At 40.0% G+C, this 23,721-nt stretch overlaps 1 protein-coding gene across 1 annotated transcript in view; it reads left to right on the top strand.

Annotated features, from left to right (window-relative positions):
- The first annotated feature begins 14,680 nt into the window (after positions 1-14,680).
- The window catches only part of STK17A (serine/threonine kinase 17a), a 40,492-nt gene continuing 31,451 nt past the window's right edge, over positions 14,681-23,721 (top strand). The window contains exon 1 of the mRNA XM_057731105.1: positions 14,681-15,045. Within this exon, the coding sequence (XP_057587088.1) occupies positions 14,840-15,045 (206 nt within the window). The 5' untranslated portion in view covers positions 14,681-14,839. The remainder of the gene's footprint in view (positions 15,046-23,721) is intronic.

Below are 23,721 nucleotides of genomic sequence, written 5' to 3'. Positions count from 1 at the left end.
CTTTGAATACTTGCTACATGCTGGGGCTTGTGCTTAGAAGTCTCTGCCCTCAGGGAGTCCACGGTCCAGTATATTACACTACATTCTTCCCCTTCATTTGAGATTTGGCCTCTGTTTTAATATGCATAGCCCCTCCCCCACTTCCCAGCCCAGTTCCTGAGTAAGATGTGATGTCATAAAAGAATAGTAATAGACTTCCTAGGTGGTACAGTGGTTAAGAATCTGCCTGCCAGTGTAGGGGACACAGGTTCGCGCCCTGCCCCAGGAAGAATCCGCATGCCGCGGAGCAGCTAAGCCCGTGCGCCACAACTACTGAGCCTGTGCTCTAGAGCCCGTGAGCCACAACTGTTGAGCCTGTGTGCCACAACTACTGAAGCCCACATGCCTAAAGCCCATGCTCTGCAACAAGAGAAGCCACTGCAATGAGGAGCCTGTGCACCGCAGGAAGAGTAGCCCCCACTCACCACAACTAGAGAAAGCCCATGTGCAGCAATGAAGACCCAATGCAGCCAATAAGTAAAATAAAATAAAAATAATAAATAAGCAAAATGCTATGGGGAAAGGGAATAGGAGCCACTGGCTCACTGGAGAGGAAAGTCAGACAGAAATGTGTTTATAGTGGAGACAGGATCTGAGCATGTATAAAATTGGGGAAAATAGTTTAGATTTGTCTCTGAGAGAGAATGTTATTCTTCCTGAAACAGAAAACAGAGAAGGGCCTAGGAGTGAGTAAATCAGCCTTAAAACCTTCGTGCTGGGAGAACATAGCTACAAAGAGGTTTTTTTAATGTCTGGAACCTCTGAGTGAGTGTTAAAACTTTTCACTAGCCATCTCCTATATGCCCAAGAACTTGTATTTCTTTTCATTTTATTCCAAGGAGTATATGTTATAGAGTTTTCTTTTTGCCTTTATAGTTACATAATTCCTATTACTTTTTAAAAGAGATTAGCATTTTTTAAGATTTATTTATTTATTTATTTATTTATGGCTGCATTGGGTTTTCATTATTGCGTGCGGGCTTTCTCTAGTTGTGGCGAGTCGGGGCTACTCTTCATTGTGGTGTAGCTTCTTATTGAGGTGGCTTCTCTTCTTGTGCAGCATGGGCTCTAGGTGCATGAGCTTCAGTAGTTGCGGCTCGTGGGCTCAGTCATTGTGGCGCACGGGCTTAGTTGCTCTGTGGAATGTGGGATCTTCCTGGACCAGGGATCGAACCCGTGTCCCCTTCATTGGCAGCTGGATTCTTAACCATTGAGCCACCAGGGAAGTCCCCCTATTACTTTTTTTTTTTAATTGAAGTATAGTTGACTTACAATGTTGTGTTACCTATTATTTTTTAAATGTAATAAAAAATTGGGTCATGACTTTTACCCAAACTTTTATGGGTTTTTTTAAGCTTATTCAGTAGGAAAAAAATAACAATAGGGAGTATCTCTTTTCTAAGATTATAGTGGATGTCATAAAATGGCCTCAATGTGTCACTGCTCCCTATAGCCACACCCTTTACCACACCTGTAACTCTGCTGTCACCTCCTACTGAGAGCTGAGCATTCTGACCCACCTGATTTGGCCATCTTACTGCAAGGAGAGCCTTGTAAAGTATTTGCCGAATTGAGCTTGACCTCTCTGTCTTGCTGCTCTCCCGTCTTGAGGAGTGCATGCCTGGTGTAAGAGGAGGATGGGAGACACAGGGAGCACAGCTGAGACCAGGCTAGATCAACCAACAGCCAGTCGACCCCCAGGTATTTGGGCAAACTCAGCCAAGACCATGAAAGCTACCCAGCCAAATTCCAGCTGAGATGTGGTTATATGTCAGTGGCATTTTATGATTGTACATTATTATGGTGGCAATAGAGAACTGATTCAAAGACCATTAGGCATCCTTTCCTTTCTGGGGTAACTTTTGAAACCAAGTACTGAAAGTTTAGTTTAACTTTATGAGTGAATCCACTATACATGGTGGCCACTGTTTAATTCAAATTAATAATGATACTGAAGTGAGAAGAGAAATGGGCATATTTATGTGAGCTCATCAACAAAAAATTATAAAATACATGAGAAACTCCATTGCCAGATAGAATGAACCAGGGGAACTTGAAATAATACTGCAATCTAAAAGAGGTGTAAAATAAGTACTTTGAAATGTTCAAACAGACAGAGAAGGAATAAAATATGTAAATCAGGGGCAGAAGATTATGAAGTTTGAAAAGGCAAGTATAAAAATAATACTTTACCTTTTTCCTTTTTAGTTTTTAAACTGGAACAAGCCATTTAAACTTAAGTATTTAACTTGTCTGAAAATGTGTAGCAGCTCACAGCACTTGAAAGATATAGTTTCTGAAATAAGTGAATCTATATTTTTCATAAATGTGTTTATAAACTGTAGTTTTGTCATAATTGTATGGTAAAACCCAATATGGCTCAGCTGATTTTTATTTTGTAGATTATTAGTTTGAGATAAGAACTCTGAACTTCTACCCTGAGAACACTGAGTCACAACTTCCCAAAAGTTGATGTGTAGGTGCTTAATGTCATTCACATTTGTTTTTGTTATAGAAAGTATAGTTTATTTCCTTGGTAGAGAAACACACACAATTCATGTGATTTGGTTTGTTAATTATTGTTATTACTTTGTTTTGGTCAATTTTATAAATTATAAATCAAAATTCTTTGAATTTATAATTCAGTAAGTTTCATTTATTTTGAATCTATGTATTGTGTATATAAGTTAAAGATGGTTGGGTCTCTTGGCTTGTTTATTTTACGAATATGTAATGATTTTCTCACTCCCCAACAATATTCAAATTCTGTCCTCTTTATTTTTAAGAGTTATTAAGAATTTTACGGCTATCCACACCCTACCTTTTGTGTAGCTACCCATAAAACCCTTTACCCAACAAGCAGAAAATATGCGTTCTTTCCAGGCACAAAAAATATTTCCTAAATAAATAAATAAGACTATAAGCAAGGTCTCAATAAATGACAAAGTCATAGTCCTACATTCTTTGACCACAGTGCAATGTAATTAGAAGCCAATAGTTTTAAAAATTATTTACCACAGAATAACAAAACACTAGATACTCACAACTCATGGATATTGCTAAAACATCACTTAGATTTTATATCCAACTGGCCCATGAACATCTCTATTCAGTGGGCTGATAAACAGATCAGACTTGTATCAGTTAAAGTTTTGATCAGGAAAGTAGAGTCACCCTGAGTGACATAGCATAAGGACTTTATTATAGGGATGGACCTTACTCAGCTGTGGGAGCTGGTGAACACATCTATGGGAGGTCTGAATTAGGAACAGAAGCCAGATCTGCAGCTGGGGAGAACCAGGAAAAAGGAAGCTCACAAGGATGAATTGAAACCCATGAGAACAAACTAGAAGCCACCTCAAGAACGTTGGTGACCTGTCGAAAATGATGGCCCCTTTCATGATGGAGCTACACACATATGTGACCCAAGCCTCAGAGGAACTGCAGAAAAGACCTCCTTCTCTCAAGCTCTTCATCTAATCCACCAGCAATTCCCGCTGGACCCACCTGGAAAGAATTTCCATTCTTTTTTACCAATTCCATTGCCCCCTCCCTTAGTCCAACCCACAATGATCTCTCATCTATATTATTGTCATAGTCTCCTAGCTGGCCTTCCTGAATCCAATTCACCACCCTGCAGTCCATCCTCCACACTGTGCCCAGGATAATCCTTATAATAAAGCATGTGTGGGCTTCCTAGGTGGCGCAGTGGTTAAGAATCTGCCTGCCAATGCAGGGGACACAGGTTCGATCCCTGCTCCAGGAAGATCCCACATGCCACGGAGCAACTAAGCCCGTGTGCCCAAAAAAAAAAAATAAATAAATAAAGCATGTGTTAAATCCCATCTCCAGTGGTTTCCCATCAGTGTATAAAGGAATGAATTTTATACAGGGTATAAAAAATTAGTAAGACTTTCAGTTTCCATCTCCTCATGTAAGGAGCTTGTAAGTCACCACTGTGTCCTACAGCTCATGAAAAGCTGAGACAGGCTGAAAACTAAACTCTTCTTAGATCCATAAGAGAAGGAGAGACACAGGGCCAACTGTGGCCCCCAAGACTGGAGAGACAGACAGACAAATGTGGGGAGTCGTGGCTTATGAGAGGCTCTCAGAAATTGCCACAGGAACCAGTGCTGGAGGGGAAAACCGTAAACTGTAATTGAGGAATTGCTGGAAACTCAATGTGAACAAGTCTGAGAGTTAAAAACTCCAGGGGGACCCAGTCACGGGGAGGTGCCCACAATCTTGTGAGACTTCTTTCCAGGAGTTCGACCAGGTTCCCATAGTAAATAGCAGAGAAGAATACCCTCAAACTTCTGGCAGGGGCAGGGGAAAAGGAACCATTCTGAAACACGCCAGAGCACTTGGTTCTTCTTAACAAGGTCTGCCTACTGGAGAAACTAGTTAAACAGACCCTTACCCGCTGGCGTATTACCAGAGCCTAACCAACTTCGGAAAAGGTAAATACCAAACTCCAGCTCACTCTAGTCATACCCTCCCACCTAAGGAGGGAGGAAAAAACAGAGCATCACTTTGTGGAGTTCGCAGTTCAGAAGCACAGGCTCACTAAAAGACTGAGAGCTGATCATGGGAGTGTAGCAGGCTTTCCCTCCACCCTCTCCTCCCCACCATGTGACTAAAGGCCCATTTACAGCACTTCCTTTTACACAGCACCTCACATCTGGCTATCAAGAAAAAAATTACTAGGCATACCAAAAGGGGAAAAAACAAAAACAAAAACAAACCACTATTTGAAGAGAAAAAACAAGCATTAGAACCAGACATGGCAAGGGCGTTGGAATTACCAGACCAGAAATTTAAAACAACTACAATTACCATGGTAAGGGTCCAATGGATAAAGTAGACAACATACAAGAACAGATGGGCAATGTAAGCAGAGAGACCAAAATCCTAAGGCAGAAAGAAAGAGAAATGCTACAGACCAAACACAAAGGAACAGAAACAAAGAATGCGTTTTATGGGCTTATTAGTAGACTAGACACGGCTGAGGAAAGAATCTCTGAGGCTGTCTCAATAGTAACCCCCAAAACTGAAAAACAAAGAGAACAAAGGCCGAAAAAACCTAAACAATATCCAAGGTCTGCAGGACAACTTAAAAAAAAAAAGTAACATGTAATGGGAATACCAGGAGAAGCAAAAAAGGAACAGAAGACATATTTGAAATAGTGATGACTGAAAATCTCCCCCAGTTTCATATCAGAGCAAACCACAGATCCAAGAAGTTCAGAGAACCAAAGCAGGATAAATGGGAAAAAAAGAAATTACACTCAGGCATATCATTTTGAAATTATAGAAAACCAGAGATAAAAGATCCTGAAAGTAGCCAGAGGAGAAAAAACACCTTACCTATAGAGGCATAATGATAAGAATTACATCCAGTTTCTCCTCAGAAATTAAGAGAGTGGAGTGAAATGGTTGAAGTGTTGACAGAAAAAACCTAGAACTCTGTATGCTGCCAATTGTCCTTCAAAAGTGAAGCGGGGTGGGGAATTCTCACACAAACAAAAGCTGAGGAAATTTGCCACCAGTAGACTGCCTTGAAAGAAATGTTAAGAGAAAAGGAAATGTTAGAGAAAAGGAAAATAATACAGGTCAGGAACTCAGAACTATATAAAGAAAGGACGAGCATTGAAGGACAAATAAGTGAAGGTTAAAGTGAGGTCCACAGAAGAACAGGCCTGCTTCTGTTCCACAGCTGGGACCACAGTCAGCAGGCCTACCAGTGGTGCAGGAGCCTGTCTTCTCAAGGTGGCCCTCCTCAGTCTTGGTCTCCACTGAGGTTTCACAGCCTCCTTCCTGGATCCCGGGAAATGTGGGCTGGGAACCTCCCACTCCGCCATACTGCTAATGTCACCAATACCACACTGTCTTGATTTCTATTGCTTTATAGTTTGTTTTGAAGTTGGGTAGTATCAGTCCTCTAACTTTGTTCTTTTCCTTCAGTATTGTGTTAGCTGTTCTGAGTCTTTTGCATCTCCATATGAACTTTAGAATCAGTTTGTCAGTATCCACAAAATAATTCACTGGGATTTCAACTGGGATTGTGTTTAATCTACAGATCAAGATGGTGTTGTTTTGAGGCCTCAAGAAAGTACAGGTAAATTTTTAAAAACAGTGCCTAGAATGTATTAGGAATTTAATAAATGTTGTTTTTGGCTATACAACCTTATCTTGCTTGGGAAACAGAATTTAGGAATTAAAGCATTCCTATGTCAGGCCAGTAAAGGCCAGTACAAAACAATTCCGTCTGTATTTCCAGAGTCTTTGCAGAATATAAAAAGCTGACCTTTACTCTCATTTCCCAAGAGGAGATTATCAGAAAAGATTTTGTAAGCATGCCCATTAATCTTGTTTTTTAATCTTGTGTCTTCACACTGAAGAACTGTAATTCGTAGAAACTAATCCTAGAATCCGTTATATGGCTGATTTTCCCCCTTTTATTTTCTAGAGCTCATATGGTTGTTTCCTCTAGGAGTGTTTAAGTGAGAAGTTAGGAGACGGGACTTTAGGCTCCTGTGCTGCTGATGCTTCCTTAGATGTGTAGGCTCTTTTGATGATGCTGTTGCCTCTTGCTCAAAGATTTCCACCAACCTGCTATGTATTTTGCATAACAATAATTCAAACCTTCAAACATTATAGTCAGTAAAATACCAGTTTTATTGCATTTTCAACCAGTCTGAAGTAGATCCACATTTTCTCTATTGAGCTGACGTGCTCCTTTTAGAGTCTGCACTGTAAAACACAGAACTGCAGAGAATTTCATTCAATTCATGGAAATATTTCTTATGCTTTTCTTTAGCTTGTCTACATGTATTAAGATACTTAGTTTTCTTAATCAATATACACCTCATAAGTCGTATAGAAAGTTTTAACCTGGGAATTGAGTTGCCCTTTTATCAATATTTCAAAGTGTGTTAGCTGATCATTTCACTGTTTTCCATGACATTTCACCAAACAGCTATTGAATGATGTGGTGTAGCTGCTTCACTTATGTTCTCTCAGATCCATGTGTTTTCAAATCTGAACCCTCAAATGTGTGTGAATTTGTATTTAGTTTCACAACAAATCTCCTCCCCAAAGTTATCTTATATAACTTTGGCAGAACAATTGTCATCCTTTCAAATGTTGACCTTATTTAGAAAGGCTAAATGGCAAAGGAAACGAGAGAAAAGATGACCCTAGTGAGCTGCTCCTTCCTAAGCTAAAGTCTGAAAAATGGTCACTGAAAGGTTAGAGTCCAATCTTACATTTGACCTAAATGCTAATTTTGGCATCCAAGTGAGAAGTACAATTGACCTTTCTTTAACAGCAGGTGGCGAAGGAAATTGTTGTTTATCTGATATGTTGATCTCAAAGGCATATTCATCCTCAAAGAGGTTAGAACTGTAACTTACACATACGAGGGTGAGTCAAAAATTATCTACAGTCCAGTTATATTAAAGCTGCTATTGGCTGCAGTTTTATCAGCACTTTCTGTTCAAGACTACTGTCTCCCCAGTCACTGCTGTGCAGGCGTGAACGTGTTACATCAGTTCATTTGTAACTGTGGTGCAAGCAAAAATGGTTACCCCACTTGTGATTTGCATGAAAGAAAAGCAGCGTACAGTAATTTGTTTTTTGTGGTCTGAGGGTGTACCTGGTGCCATTATTTATAGACTTTGTGTGCAGTATGGAGAAAGTGTTTTGTCGCAGAGAAATGTGTATGAATGGATAGAGAAGTTCAAGGGATGTCTAGCAAGTGTTAGCCATCAAGAATGAGCCGGACACCCGTCCACATCCACGGATGATGACAACATTGAGCACACACGTGAAATGATTATGTCGAATAGACAAGTGACAGTTTTCTGGGATTCTCAAGGGCCAGTGTTGGAACATTATCTGAAAAATGGCTCAACAATCAACAGTGCTTGTTACAGTGAGATGCTTATTGAAGCGCTGAAGCCTAAACTTTGGATTAAATGCAGAGGACTGCTATCCAAGGGCGTTGTGATCTTGCATGACAATGCACGTCTGCACACTTCTGCCCGCACTGTCAACACTCTGCAAAAACTTCATTTTGAGGTGTTAAAGCGTCTTCCCTATAGTCCTGACCTTGCTGCATCGGACTTTCACCTGTTTGGTCGCCTGAAAGCAGCCCTACGAGGATGAAGATTCACTTCTGATGAAGAAGTGAAGACAGCGGTGCATTCGTGGCTCGCAGCTCAGTCTAAAACATTTTTTAACAAGGGAATACAAAAGCTTGTTGACAGATGGACAAAGTGTATTGAAAAGCAAGGAGATTATGTTGAAAAATGATGTATTTGTCTTTTCTAGAAGTTAATTCGAATAGATTCTACAGCCAGAGTGAGGATAATTTTTGACTCACCCTCGTAATTTCCCAGACAGTGTTCCCATATTTAAAAAATAACCAAAATTTGGACATAGAGCATACTTCAATTTGAAGTAGGAGAAAGAGAATGTGATTTAATCCCCCATCAGTAAATGGGAAGATAGGGAGCTGCTGGATAGGTGTGAGTTGTGTTTAAAATAACCATAGTCAATACCTGGATGGCTGGACTATGGAATGTTTATTTTAAAAACAAACCTTAAACATTTTTTTTCACTTAGTTCAATTATAGAAGTAATATATAATCACCGAAAGACATTTGGAAAGTACAAAATATAAAAGAAAGTTCCTCAACAATAGTCACATACCTCAAAGAGAATCACTATTAGAGTGCTAATGCCATGTCACCTCTCTTCAATGTACCTGAAAAATATACTATACAATAGAAACAATTTTGAATCATTCTTTTTTATAGCTATCATTGCCAAACAAGTATAGGGCAGTGTTATTAAATCCCTGTGAAAGTATTGCCTAGTGACCTATCAATTAAATATACCATAATTCATTTAATTATTTCCTACAGAGAGATATTTAGAGTGTTGCACATTCAATTCAACCACCTATATTCATCAATATTTATGGAGTTTCACTTACACACACTGAGGGTACAGAAATAAATGGTCTCTGTCCTCTCTAACTAGAAAAATATAAAATTATACACTTAGAATGCAGTTTGATAAAGATAAGCTCAGGTTGATACGGAAGCAGGTGGGCCAGACTCTATGTTACTCTGGTAGAATCAGGTTAGATACTCTATAGAAAATGGTATCTGAGTTTTTGGGAAAGTGCAGAAAAATACAGATTAGGACAAAAGAAGGAAACGCACTTATGATTTTATTCTTCTTGTCTTTCCATCCAAATCACTAATGATGGGCATTGAATTACCTTAAAATTTTTTGCTGATTTTACTTGCAAAAATGGAACCCCATAGGTTAATTTATATTTATTTGATTTCTAGCAAATTTGAACATTTGATATGAGTTTTTATATTTGTCTCTTTAGAAATTATTTTTTAGACCTCTTTCTAATATAGTTTTGCCATACTGCTTATTGATTTATATGTCCTTTATATATTTAGGGTATAATTTTTGTTTATAATGCTTTTTGCAAATGTTTTCCCAGTTTGTCTGCCTTTTTATTTTATATATAACTTTTTAAATATATACAAGAATTTTGAATTTTTAGGTAGTAAGTAGTTTCCTTTGAGATTTTTTTCCATTGCTTTACTGTTTAGAAATTATTTCTCTTCTAGAAATTGGCTAATTGTTATATACTATTTATTTCCAGATTTTAGTGTTTTCTATATTTAATTAATTCTTTTTACATGTAATTTAATTAATGATTTAGAAGATTTGGGACCTATTTTAGTTCCTATTTTAGTTTGAAATAACACTATTTCAAAAGTATGTTCTATTATGTTAAGCTGTCTTATTTCATAATATATTTTAGTGTCTGTTAGGACAATTCTCAATTTTCCAAAATCTTCCTAGCTACTCACATTTGAACATTCTTCATGATAAACTTTGGAATAACTTTAATAAATTCCAAAAGAAATCATTTTGGAATTTGTTAGAATTTTGTTAAATATACTGATCAATTTGCAAACTTACAGAATCTAATCTCTTCATCAAAGAACATGCTATGTGTCTCTATTTTCCTACTTTTATGTCTCCTAGGATAATTATGTTCTATACAGTTATAAAGTAAAACGTAGGCTTTATGCATTTTTTGTGAGGGTTGGTTCTGCATGCTTTATTTTTCCTTCTATTGCAAATAGAATAATTTCCCCATTATCTTTCATTCCTTATTTTGTTTTTATGTAGTAAAGCTGGCATTTATTTTTATCATATTGAGTCACCTTTCTCTATTTTTTAATTTTAATACTTTTCAGTTGATTCTTTGGGGTAATCTAGAAATGTACTAGAACTATCTACCTTTAGTAATGTTATCTTTTCCTACCTGACCATTTTAACTCTTCCTTTCCAACACGAACCACTCAGGTTCTCCTGCAACACTGGGTAGGAGTCCTGAGAGCAGATGTCATCCTTGTGCCCTGACTTCAATGACAATACTTCTGCAAGTTTTGAGAGATATATCTTATTAAGTTTAGGATACTCATTTTTATTTGAGGCTGCTAAATCTTAAAAAATTACTCATGAATGGTATTGAATATTATAAAATATTTTTCCAGTATTTATTAAGTTGATAGAATTCCTTTTCTCCACTAATCTGAACATATAGTGAAACACCCTGAACACTCCTGGGATAAAATCTACACTGCCATGAGGTATCTTTTAATACATTGCTTGAATTAATTCATTGTGTTTAATATTTCTGAGCCCACGTTTTTCCATTGGTTTGAAAATTTCCATAAAACAGATGTTTTTAAAAATTGGGGTGTAATTTAAATTCAGTGATCTCAGTTTTGAAAAAAAACAGGATTTGTAAAAATAGGATATTTCATCACCCCAGAAAGTCCCCTTTTGCTCCTTTTCTCTTTCCATGTCCTCTACCCTAAAATCAATTCTTCTGATTTCTATCACCATAGATGAGGTGAATTGATTAATTTCCAAGCATTTGTGGTTTTAGAGAGCTTTTGGTTGTGGTTGTAGTTGTATATCAAACTGATAGGTAACATTTGGTTTCTTGCTTAATTCCACTGTGATCACAGAACATAGATAGTACTCAATAGAACTTCAGTCCTTCAAAATTGCTGAAATGGGCTTTATGATGCAGTACATGAACAATAAATGTGCTGTTTACACCAAAAAGTTGTGTATTCTGCAGTGTTGTATTTACATCAGTTATGTCAAGTTTGTTCATTGATTTGTTCAAAACTGCTAAAAATGTTTCTATTTTTTTTTTGTATGCTTGTTCTATCAGTTACATAGAAGAGTGTGTTAAAAATCCCAGATTACAATTGTGGATTTGTCTATTTCTCTTTTTAGTTCTGTTATTTTTTCTTTATATATTTCAATGCTGTATTTTTAAGACCGTACAAATTTAGAATTTTTATAACTTAGTGACGATTGATCCTGTTATCATTAAGAAATGTTCCTCTTTACCTCTAGTAATGCTTCTTGCCTTAAAAATCTACTTTGTCTAATATTTGTATAACTACATGAATTTTCTATTAGGTACTATTTACACAGCATAAATCTTTCCATCCTTTTAATTTCAACCTTTTTGTAACTTTCTATTTAAGGTGTCTTATTGAAACACACACAGGTATTATTTTTTAATCCTGTCTAGAACCTTTGTATTTTAATTGGGGGTATGTCAAATTCCATTTAAATTTAAAGTAACTGCTGTTAAACAAACAGCTTCAGTTTGCTTAAACATATCTTACTATTTGTTTTCTATTTGTATATTCTTACTTTAAGATCCGTTTGCTTTCCTTTCTTACTTCTTTTGGATTAATATTTTTATTATCCCCTTTACCCTCTCTAGTAACTTGTTAGTCATTCTTTTTCCATTATTTTAGTTGTTACTCTAGAGATTATACTATTCATTCTTGACTTATTAAAGCCTGGTACTTTTATCAATCCCCACTCAATGCTAAGACTTTAGCACACTTTAATTCCATTTACTCCCTCTCTCCTTTTGTGCTATTATTGTGTATATTTTAACTCTATATATTTAAACCCATGAGACATTATTTTTATTGTTCCATACAGTTCCCATTTATTTATATCTAGCCACATATTAATCCCTTCATTCTTCCTCATCACTGCAGAGAGCCCCACAATTTTATCTATTATTTTCTGTCTACCTAAAGAACTCCTTTCGGAATTTCCTATAATGTAGGTCAGCTGATGAGCTTAGTGTTTGTTATAAGAAATGCCTGTATTTTGCTTTCAATTTTGAAGAATATTTTTACTGGGTAGTATATAATCTAGACTGGCAGCTAATTAGTTTTAGCATTTTGAAGCTGTCTGAAGGTCCTTAGGCTTCCAGCTTGTCTTTGAGAACTAGCTCTTGATCTTACTATTGCTCTAGTGCAGGTAATATATCTGCTTTCTCTGCCTATTTTTTTTTTCAAGATTTTTCTCTTTGTCTTTAATTCTCCGTAGTTTACTATGAGCTGCCTAGGTATGGTTTTCTTTTCTTGAAATCCTGCTGATGTTCATAATGTTTCTTGATTCTGTGAGTTGTTGTCTTTCATTAGTTTTAAAAAATTCCTGGCTACTATCCTTTAAACTATTGCTTCTTTTCTTTTTTCTCTCCCCTCTCCTTCTGATACTTCAATTACATGTGTGTTAAATATTTAACACATACCTTATATGCTTTATTTTTTCTGAACATTGTCCTCTTATCTCTCGTTTCATTTTGCATATTTTTTGACCTATTAAATTCACTAATTAGGTTTGCTAATGTTTTCTTAAGCTGTGTCTGTTAGTAAACCCATCTATTCAGTCATAGTTTTAGTTTGTGGGTTTTCTTCCCGATTCTAAGAAGTCCATTTTGTTCTTTTCTGGAGTTCTCAGTTCTATGCTGAAATTCTCTATCTTGTCATTTAATTTCTTAAAGAAATTAAACAGAATTATTTAAAAATCTGTCTTTAAAATTCAGTATCTGAATCTTCTGCTTGCTTATTTATGCTTTCTGTCTTTTTTCTCTTGGTTTTTAACATAACTTAAAAAGGGGCACACAAGGAATTCAGTGCCAGGCATCCTGTAGGAAATATTGTACAGATAATGTGTGGCTCCGGATGATGGTGTATTTCTCCAGAGGGGATTTACTATTGCATTTCGAAGCTGTTCCTCAGTCCTCGGCAGGGCTGGTCTATTTCCCTTGTACCGATGCTCCTAGGATGTAGCACTTTGGGGTGCCAATTGCAAGTCTAGAGTGTTTACCAGTCCCTTCTCCTTAGTAGATCCTAAACGCCACAATTTTTTGTCTCCCCAGCCTGATGAGATGCCTAAAGCCCCTACTTATTTTCTCACCCTTTCAGTCATTGCTTTGGAATCATCAAATGCCTCATGGGAAAGTGGTACCATTGTGGGCTGCCCTTCTTTCCAGGATCTCAGTCATCCAACTTCTTGCTGCTTTTGAAACTCTCTGATGTTTCAAGTAGAGGGCTGTCTGTTTTAAATTTTTTTCCAGTTTTTCTCAGTGAGAGTATTGATCACAAGTAGACTAGCTCATCATTGCCAGAAGCAAAACTCTGAGCTGAGCAGTGACATGATCTGATTTAGATTTTAAAAAGATCACTCTGGTTGCCTTGAAAATAAACCATGTGGAACTGGGGAGGAAGAAGGATGGAAGCAGGTAGTCCAGTAATAGTCCAGTTAGCAAGCTACTACAATAATCCAGACAAGAGATAATGGTAACGGTGGTAATGTGGAAATGGAGAGAAGTGATCAGATTCTGGATATATTTTGAAGGTGAAGCCAAGGAGATTTACTTACAAATTGGATGAGGGGTATGAGAGAAAGAGGAGTCAATGCTGACCCCAAGGTTTTTGGCCTGAACCACGGGAAGGATGGAGCTACCATTTACCGAGGTGGGGAAACTGGGCAGGACTGCATTTGTGAAGGATGATCAAGAACTGACTTTTGCTCGTTAACTTTGAGATGCTAATTTGGCATCCAACTGGTGATGCATTGTGTATACTTGAATATATGTCTGAAGTTCAGAGAATAGTTGGAAGCTGGAGATAAACATTTCGTAGTCATGAGCATACGGATGTAATTAAAGCCACAAGACCGGATGAGAGCATCTTGAAAGCTAAATATAGAGAAGACTGCAGACAGTATAATAGTGCCTATTTCATAGGGCTGATGTGAGGGATTAAAACTATTTATCCAACTCTTGCCTCCACGTCCTCCTCTCAATGTGGGAAGGTACCAGCTGCCCCGGGCAACTTCCGCGTGCTGTACAGCAGCCCTGATCTGAGTCTCATCACCCTTCCTGACCCGCCCAAGGGAAGGGATCGTGAAGCTCCGGCTGGCAGCTCCTACGCCTTTCCTTAACGGAAGGCTCAGGTTTGCAACTGTCAGACGCTCAGCAGGTGCATAACTGGCTGACGCAGCGGGTCCTCCAGCCAGAAGGGTGGTGCTGTTGGTAGACTGCAGACTGCCCGGGCCAGCTGCGAGGCTGCACCTTCTCCCCCTCGGCTGCAGAGGGCGCGCGTGAGGCACGCGGCGCTCCGGACCCCGCGGGAGCTCCGCGTCGGGGGAGGCGAGGGGCGGGGTGAGGGGAGGGAGGGGCGGTGCCTAGCGCGGGGCGGGAGGGGACCGCCGGGAGGCAGCCCGCCGCAGTTTGTGCGCGCCGAGGGGGAGAGCGGGTGGTGTCTTCTCAGACGGGCTCGAGGCAGCTGGAGGCGGGGACGTTACCCGCCTGCCGCTCGGAGCGAGCCGGGCGGCCGGAAAGAAAGAGCGCCCGAGCGCCATGATTCCTCTGGAGAGGCCGGGCAGCGGCGGCTCCTCCCCGGCGGCCGCCTCTGGCTCGGGTCGGGCCGGCCGGGGTCCGAGCACGCCGCGCCGGCCACCGCCCCCAACCCAGCCCCGCGGGCTGCTGACGGAGATCCGCACCGCGGTGCGCACCGAGCCCTTCCAGGACGCCTACAGCCTGAGCACGGGCCGGGAGCTGGGCAGGTGAGGCTGGCGGGGCGCAGATAAGTGCGAGAGGCCGGCGGGCGGGGGGGGGGGGGGGGGGCAGATAGCGCGCCGGGGCCGGGCCCAGACCTGGGTGCGGGCGGCGATTAGGGCGGCGAGGGCCCCCGGCTCCCTGCCCCCAGCCCGCGCGCCGCGTCCCGCAGAGCCGGCGCGCTCCGCGGGCGCGGGCTGTGCACCGGGTCGCGGCCGTGAGAAAGGCTCCCGCCCGTGAGAAAGGCTCCCGCGCGGGTCCGCGAGAACCTCGACCCCTTCCTCTGCTCCGGGCCTTTCCGCCTCGGCGGTCCTTTGCGCAGTCACTTCACGAGACGGCGCGGGGACCACGCTGCGAACCTTTCCCCGCGGCGGCGAGTCCGAAGTCAGACGGGGGGTGTGCGTGCAGCTCTCGTTGTGCCCTGGAACTTGGGGGTTCCTGTTTCTCCCTCTGCGGCTGTGAAAGAGCCGAGAGCAGAGCACCGAGCGTGACAGCTTCCTTTGCACCAGCGCTGGGCGAACTTCTGTCAGCCGCCTTCTGCTGACTTCAGTTGTGGTTTCTTGGGTGTGTGCTGCTTGCGTTCTGAAATATGAGGTCCCTGCGCCGTTGAAGTCCAGATCGGTTTCACTTGTAGGCTCTGGGCCCTTCTCTTCTCTTCCACATCCCGCTCTGGTTTTGTAGGGGTAGGGCAGGCCTGAGAACTTGGTTCCTTTTTAAAATTGCAAAAGGTGAAGGCTGATTGGAACCTTTACATCTTGTACATTGAAGAGGGGTCATAGAGTGACAGGGGTCTGGGGAACCGGCTCCCTTTTTCCTTGAGAACAGTTTGGAGAAGTTGCCAAAAGCCCTGGCTTGGGGTCAGACCCGAGCTCAGATCCCCCCTCTGCTTGCTGTGTGTGCCTTTGGACCGTGTTCCCACCCATAAAATCAGCATAGTGACAGTATCTCCCTCGGGTGTTGTGAAGATGCGGTGGCTGTAAAGCTCAAGCCGCTGGGCCTGTCACATAGCATTTAATAAGAGTTAGCAGCTGTTGGGGGTATTTATCATGGTTGCAAAATCGCACCATGTTGTAATGGGGAAAGGGCGGGACAGTTTTAACAGCCTTCATCTGAGGGTCTTGGAAAAAGGTCTTGTAACAGTGATTACAAACGTCGTTAAAAACAAGCTGCCTTACAAATATTAGGGTAACTTTTAGAAATAGCTCTTTTGGCAAGGAAACCTACCTTAAAAGTGTCTGATTATTCCAAATGTTAAAAGGAAAAACATCTTTCAAGGACAAGATTTACTTCACTCTGCTAGGCACTAATTAACTGGATCTGTGCACACTTTAAGACAAAAGACGTAGTTGGCTACTGACTCATCTAGGTACTCTAATAGGTCAAAATTCCAGACATTCTGAAGCAGCCCTGGTTTCTTAAAGAAGGAAAATGAGGACTCACCATTGTTTGGTTGTCTGGCTTCATTCCACAAAACAAAAACCTATTACAAAACCGAAATGTCTTCAGGTGGCAAGCATGGTCTTGCAGACTTTGTAATAAATGATTTAATCTGAAAAAAAATTGATTTGCACCCTACCAGGTGTTGTGACAGTTCCTGCAGGAATGTTTCAACTTTCATTTTAACCTCTATTAGAAAATTAGCTTGCCTTTAAAGTGTGTTTGTTTGAAAGTTATGAGATCTTCTACATATCTTTTCTTATATAAATTTCTTTCTCCTGAAGTAGCAGAGCAATGCAGTTAGATGAGTACTTGATGTAAGAGCCTAAAACTGAAAAAGAAAATGAATGTATTTGTTTCTTTTTGGTTCCCTTTTCTTCAGGAAGTGTAATGCAGTGGTCAAGAACATGGACTTTGGAGTCAGTCTGTGATTGAGTCTTGGCTCTTACTAGTTATGTGTACTTGAGTAAGTTATCTAACCGTTGATTGCCTCATAGAGTTGTTGAGACAATTAAATAAATTAAAAACATCTGTAGCATAAAGTCTGAGCTTAGGGAGCTCACTCAAAAAATGTAATTCATTGTGTAGCTTAGTGAATGATATTTTACCTGTAACCAAAAGGCAAAAACAAGAAAAGCTGCACAACCTGAAAGTGCTTTTATCTGTTGCAAAAGTAATGAAACTTCATTGCAAAAGACAAGAGAACAGTTTAGAAGCTTCAGAAAGTAAAAGTTCTGTTTTGTGTTGGAAGCTCTTTGTTTAAGGCTTATAAATTTCACCTGTATGTTGTAGTTTTGGCATAATAAAGTGTGTTTATGTGCATTGCTTTCTGTAGGAAGATAGAAAAGTTGCCTCTTTTTCCAGCTGGTTGCATTTCTGATAAAACAAATTGATCTCATGCTGATACAGAGCTTAAAAATTACTCATGTTGTATTTTAATGACGTGGTATGAAAAACACATCTGTTCATTTTGTTCTATGGCCTTTCATTTAGTTGAAAATGTTGAAGAGGTGTGAAGAGCTAACTGTTCAAACACAGAAACAGTTCTTTCGAAAGTTCCCATTATTTTATCTTACAGAAATATAAAGCTTTCAGTGAAACGGTTGTTTGGAGAAAACATTTTAAATGGTCAGTATTGATTCCATAGTAATCAGAGTATGTAATGTTGATTACTTTAAGAAATGTCACATTCTTTCTTGTCTCTAGCAGAGCCCATAGCAACCTAAATGTGGGTAAATATATGATGTAAAATTTGCTTTTATTGCTTGAAGCTTGGCTCGTTATTCCTGAGGTCTGTTACCTTTCTTTGAGTCAGGACATATGCCAGTGTAAACCACAGTAACGATTCGAGGTGCAGGAGCCGTGACCTTGGGTTCTGAGAATTTTTTCAAAATGTTGACTTCCCTTGAGTTTTTATTTGATGGTGTAGGAACAGAAAAATGTTTATAGAAATTTAAACTACACTAATTTCCCACCAAATGATTTATCTAGTCCTCAACTTTAACATTTTTTGATATAGTCATACATTTTATCTCCAGAAAAAAAGATCTTTAAAGCCAAAAGAACATGTTTTGATTTTTATATTATTAGATACTCAGAGTTGAATTTTCCTGTTGGGGAAAAAATGTATAAATATGAGTTCTTTGCTGGAATGGGTCCTTCATAAATGTATGGGGGCTTTACAGTTTTACAGGTGCTTTCACTTGCATTATCTCATTTACTTCTCATCACAAGCAGTTTGGGGAAGTCCCATTTTTCAGATGAGAAAATCAAGACACAGATAGATGGAGTCTTGTGAGAATCAGCTGAGCTGGAACTCTTTGGAATCACTTCCAGTATGCCACGGATGTTTCTCAAGGAACAATCTGCGGTCCTGTGGCTAAAGCAATTTCCCATCGTTTTATAAGAGGGCATGTTAATGAGTTCCAAATGGGAACAAACCCTGCCCAGCTTCGGTGTCATATGGTTCCGTACTTGGTTGTGTTACCCACCTGGGTCCTTGGATTCTGTAATCAATAGAAATTGATAAGAGGCCAGAAGAAAATTCCAGGCAAGGCTTTACTGTGGCTCCTGCTGCAGCATGAGGGAGCAAAAACGAGAAACAGGTGCCCTTGCTCTCTTCCCAAGGTGGGGAGTAGCAAGCTGGCCCCTTAAATGGGATGAGAGTAGGGGCCAATGGGTGAGTGGGGTGGGAGGGGTGACTCAGGTGGTCTGCCCACCCCCTTGGAGATGCTGTGTGCAGGGATTATGGGCAGTCCCCGGCTTTTGCCTGCAGAAATGGCAGTTGGTTTGTGGCCTTTTTGTATCTTATTGTTCATAATTGACCCCACCTGCAAGCATGCCGTGCAGTTATTTTTAGTCCCTTATAGTTTCTTTGTATTCTGTTGCTGGAGGAGGTCTTTGTTCAGGTGCAGGCACTCAGGTTAAGGGTCCCAGGTCCCAGCCTGTCTCAGTTGGCCCTTATGATAGATAGAGATGTCCCATCTCATTCTCGGAGCAGTTGGAAGTAAAAGGAACAAGGAAGGACTTTTATCAAAGAATTAGAGGATGTTCAAGCTGAAGGGGATACACAGGTGGATGTGTTTCAGAAAGTGGGTGTCCTTTACCTACATTCCTGTCCATAGGTGATGGTTTCAGGTTTAGTACCTTACAACTACTTAAGCATATGTCATAAATTATAAGTCTTAGTTTCTTTAGAAATAAAGGCCCTTGTTAAATAATACTATCCATGTAGAAATTGCACCTTGTTTTAGGAAAACTATTATTTAAGATTTCTTGGTAGTTTATCATTAGTTTGAAAAATATTTACAGTTTTGGGTAATCTAATATTTTTGGATGGGTAAAAACAGTTGGCTATGTTAGTGGTTCAGCATCAGACATTACTTAGGAAATATGGCTCCTGCTCTAAGGCAGGTACTTCGTTAAGTCAGCTGTTTTAATTTTGAAAAGTTGGGGCTTATCATGTTATAAGTGAAATCTTAATTTAAAATACATAAACCTTCAACTATACTCCAATATAAAATAAAAATTTAAAAAATACATAAACTTAAGGATTTAATGAATTTCAGCCTCTTTATAAAACTAAGTAACAACATTATATAAAATCTGATTATTAAACCAAGTGCATTAGAAAGTTAAGTAGCTATAGTCATTGATTCAGCTGTTTGGGAAAGGAAGAAGGAACTTGATTTATAGAGAGAATTTATGCATCAAGTAGAGCATTCAAGTTAGATCACCTCCAGAATGCCTCTGTTCTATGTGATTATTTTTTACAAATTATCATAGATCTGAAGTTAATGCCCAAAACAGTAAAAAAAACAAAAAAACAGCTGCTGTTTACTGATTACTGATCATTTATTTGCTGGATGCTACACACTTTGAAGGTGCCACTTTGTTTAGTGTTCACTACCCTGCAAAGTTAGTGCCATCGACCTCATTTTACAGGTGAGAAATCTAAAGCTCAGAAAGCTTGAGCAAAGTGCCCAAGATGACAGTTACCAGCCAGAATTTAAAACTGAGTCAGACTTTTAAAGCCCTGCCTGTTCTTGTCAGTCCTGCTGATGTGTGATTTGATGGACTCACTGATTTTTACACTTAGGGTCAGTAGGTAGTTTGTTTTCTGTTGTTTTCCTTTCAGAGGTAAGGAAGACAGATCTATTCTAGATCTGTCTTGAACAGAACTTCTTTGCACTTAAGGCATTACCCCAGTGCTATTAAGCAAATACTGTACTTGCATGTTGAGCACATAAGCCTCTTTGGTAGGCTCTGGAAATTATTTCCAAATCTAACAAATCAGTCGCTACTCCCTTTATAGGCAAGGTGACATGCCACATGGGAAAATCTTATGAGGAAAATAACATTTGAGCTGAGCCTGAAAGAATGGATGGAATTTTAGTAGTAGTAGCGATGAAAGATACTCCAGCCATTGGCAATAAAACAAATAAGCACAGTGTGGAAAAATTCAACGAAAAAGAGAATGGCAAGTAGTCCAGTGGGGCTAAAATAATCAACCTTATGAGGTTAAGTTGCCATAGAACTTTTATTTAACAAAATAACAAGAACAGTGTATGTACACAGAGTGTTATCTGATGTCATATTTGAGCACCTGCCGTGTGCAGGCACTACACACGGAGATGCAAAGATGAATAAGAGGCCAGGTCTCTGGGACTCATCCTCTAGCCAGGGAGACAGTCTTAGCCCAAGAAATTGTCAGACCAACTTAAATAATAGAATTCAGGTGGAAACAAAGCACTTTATTGTAATCTAGTATCGAATCTAGAACCTTGGAGCTTGCGTTTATTTTGCTTCCTCTGTCCCACCAAATTAGCATCTACAGTTTTTTATCTTTGCTTGAACCTTATATATTCTATTATCTGTTCACCTTTGTGTGGTAACACAACACTGGAACTTATATTTGGAATCCATCTAGTAAATAAAATTCTCTTTACAGAGAAAAGCACCTCAGACTTCTCCCATTCAAAACCTAATACACACTTCCCCTCCCTCCGCACCACCCCACCCCCCTGTAAATCCGTTATCATTCTTCTGATCTTTCTCTCAGTGGTCGGTACCACATTACAGTACCCGGGTTAAAAATCTCCAAGTCATCTTCCATGTCTCCCTTCTGCCCCTCATCTCTGCCTGCAACTCAGTCTATCAGGAAGTGCTAACGGATCTTGACCTTGAGTGCCTTGTAAATGCAGTCTCTCTCCCCAGCATTCAGACCCGTTACTCTGAATTATTTTCTTGACTTCCCTAGTTTCTAGTTAACACTTGGCAATGCACTCTCAGAATTATCTTTTTAAAACATTTACCTTACTTAAAAAATTCTCATAGGTGCCCATTTTTAACCTGCGAAATAAAGCACAAACTCCTTGGCATCCTCATAGGCATTAGCAGTTGGGCACTGGTAATGCAGAGATCAGTAAAACTCAGTCCCTGATCTGAGGAAGCTTAGACTGGTGGGTCTGACTCAAACGTCCCTTCCTATTGTTAGAATTGGGTTTTTTTGGGTTTTTTTTTGGTGGGGGGGTGGGTTGGGTTGTTTTTGGAGGGGTGTTTGTTTTGGGGTTTTGTTTGTTTTGTTTTTAGCCGTGCAGCTTGCAGGATCTTAGTTCCCTGACCAGGGATTGAACCCAGGCCCTCAGCAGTGAAAGCATAGAATCCTAACCACTGGATCACCAGGGAACTCCCCCTGTTGTTAGAATTGTTTATCCTTCCTTTCCTACCACCCTGGAATGTGTTATCATTGAGTAGTTCTGAAATGTATTCATTTGTTATTCCCCCCAAAATAATGATTAGTGAAAATCCGAATTCTCAGTTTAGTGTGTAATCGGGAACTGTAGATGTTTGTGAAATGAGTGAAGAGCTCTGAAAACTGGAACAACAGTGTAATCCAGGAAGAAGTTTGGCTAAATCAACAGAGAAAGTAGACGTGCAGCAGACATCTTGTGCCCTTTGAACCTCATTAGCCTCCAGTCTTTGTGTATAACTGTAGCCCCGAGCGTCGGAGAAACATTTATGCTTTGGAGAGACCTTAATAACTTAAAGGGTGTAGGTACAGTCTCAGTTTTTACCGTGAAGTTGTGGTGAAGCATGCATACTAAAGCCCTTGTGGGTGTAGAATTTAGGGACACTGTGACAGTGTAATTCTTACAGTGTTTACTAGGACCCCGCACCTTGAAGGCTGAGTCACAGTTCTGTGTACTGCATGGACGTACAGAAAGAAGAGTTCCCAGAAACCTCGTTTCATCTTCTGACCCCTTGAGTAGTTTTAAGGGTTTCCCTCCCATTGCCCCAGTCATTCGGAGATGAAGGCAGTGCGCGTTTCCTCAGACCCTTGTCATCTACCGTTCTGCTGTCAGTTTCAGTGGTGTGCAAGTGTCAGAACGGCAGAAGAGGTTTCTTCAGCGTGGAATGGTGCACGGGTTGGGAGCCTACTGCTAGCTGCCTGCTTTTGTAAGGCTCACCAGCAATATAGAATGATTTTTACACTTTTAAGTGATTGAAAAAAGTCGAGTCATATATAATGATATGGAAACTATGTGAAATTCACATTTCCATGTTGGTGAAGTGGGGTTTTTTTGTTGTTGTTTTGAAACCCAGCCAGCCCCATTCATTTATTGATACCTTTTGTCTCCAGCTGCTTTCACTCTACAACAGCAGACTTGAGTAGTGATCAGACCATCTGGCCAGCAAAACAGAAAATATTTGCTATCTGGCCCTTTACATAAGAGTTTGCCAACTCCCAGTATAGTGCATGGTATGGGGGAAAGAAAAGGGTAAACCTACAGCAGTGAGGACTGCTTCCTGGAGAACAAAGGTGGTGTCAAGAGTAGTGATTGGTGTGGGAGGAGAGCCGTGGGAACTACTGTGGTGACCCAAAGAAATGGATGCCCGGCCACAGACATCGAATAAGTATAGGTCTCTCTCCTGTGTGTGGCTCTAGCCCCTGAATTATGCAGTGGCTCTTCTGTACAAGGGTTCCCAGAGTTTATAGGTTAGTGATGTGTGGGATCCATTTCTCTGTTGAGTCTCTGGTCTTCGGAAATATCCATTCAGGCCAATAGATAAGGAGCACTATTTTACTACTGCACAGTACTGTTGCCTTGAATGTTAGGTGTGGTAACAGTAAACATCTGTGTGTTTGATGTGGGAGTACTTTGAGGGCAGTTCAACCCAGCCATTTCTAATTTAATAGCAACATGCTTGCTGTCAATTATATGTTGGTCAGTTTTTTACAAATTAGACTTTCTCTTTTTTCTCTTCTTTTGAAACTTCAGACGTATAGATATAAAAAAAATCAAAGTTGATGATTTTTTTTCTCTTCCTTAAGGAATCCAGAAATCATTAGGAACTTTTAAAACTCAATGGAGATGTTATCAGCCAAATGATTTTGTGGGGTAAAATGAAGATTAGTCTGTAATGCATGGTTTATTGTTTAATCTCTCTAGGAACCTGGAGAAGTCGTTCACATTTCTGTTGATCACAAAGAACTTTGTTCTGAATTAAGGTACTTATAGGTAGATTGCCACCTAATTGAATAGCTGTAGGGCTGTACCTAAGGATTTTTCATGTAACATTTTTTATTGCTGATGGTAAGAAAAATACAGAGGGCGTGAAAAGCATATTTGTGGTTAACAGTAGCTAAGGAGGAAGAGGTAGTCCTCAAAGTTACATCAGTAGTCTAGAATGCTGGGCCCAAACCTGGAAAGTAGAATTTAACAGAGCAAATTAAAGCCTTGCAT

The sequence above is a fragment of the Hippopotamus amphibius genome, chromosome 4 (assembly GCF_030028045.1).
Source record: "Hippopotamus amphibius kiboko isolate mHipAmp2 chromosome 4, mHipAmp2.hap2, whole genome shotgun sequence".
NCBI lineage: Eukaryota > Metazoa > Chordata > Mammalia > Artiodactyla > Hippopotamidae > Hippopotamus > Hippopotamus amphibius.
This window is presented reverse-complemented; position numbering and strand designations above follow the sequence as displayed.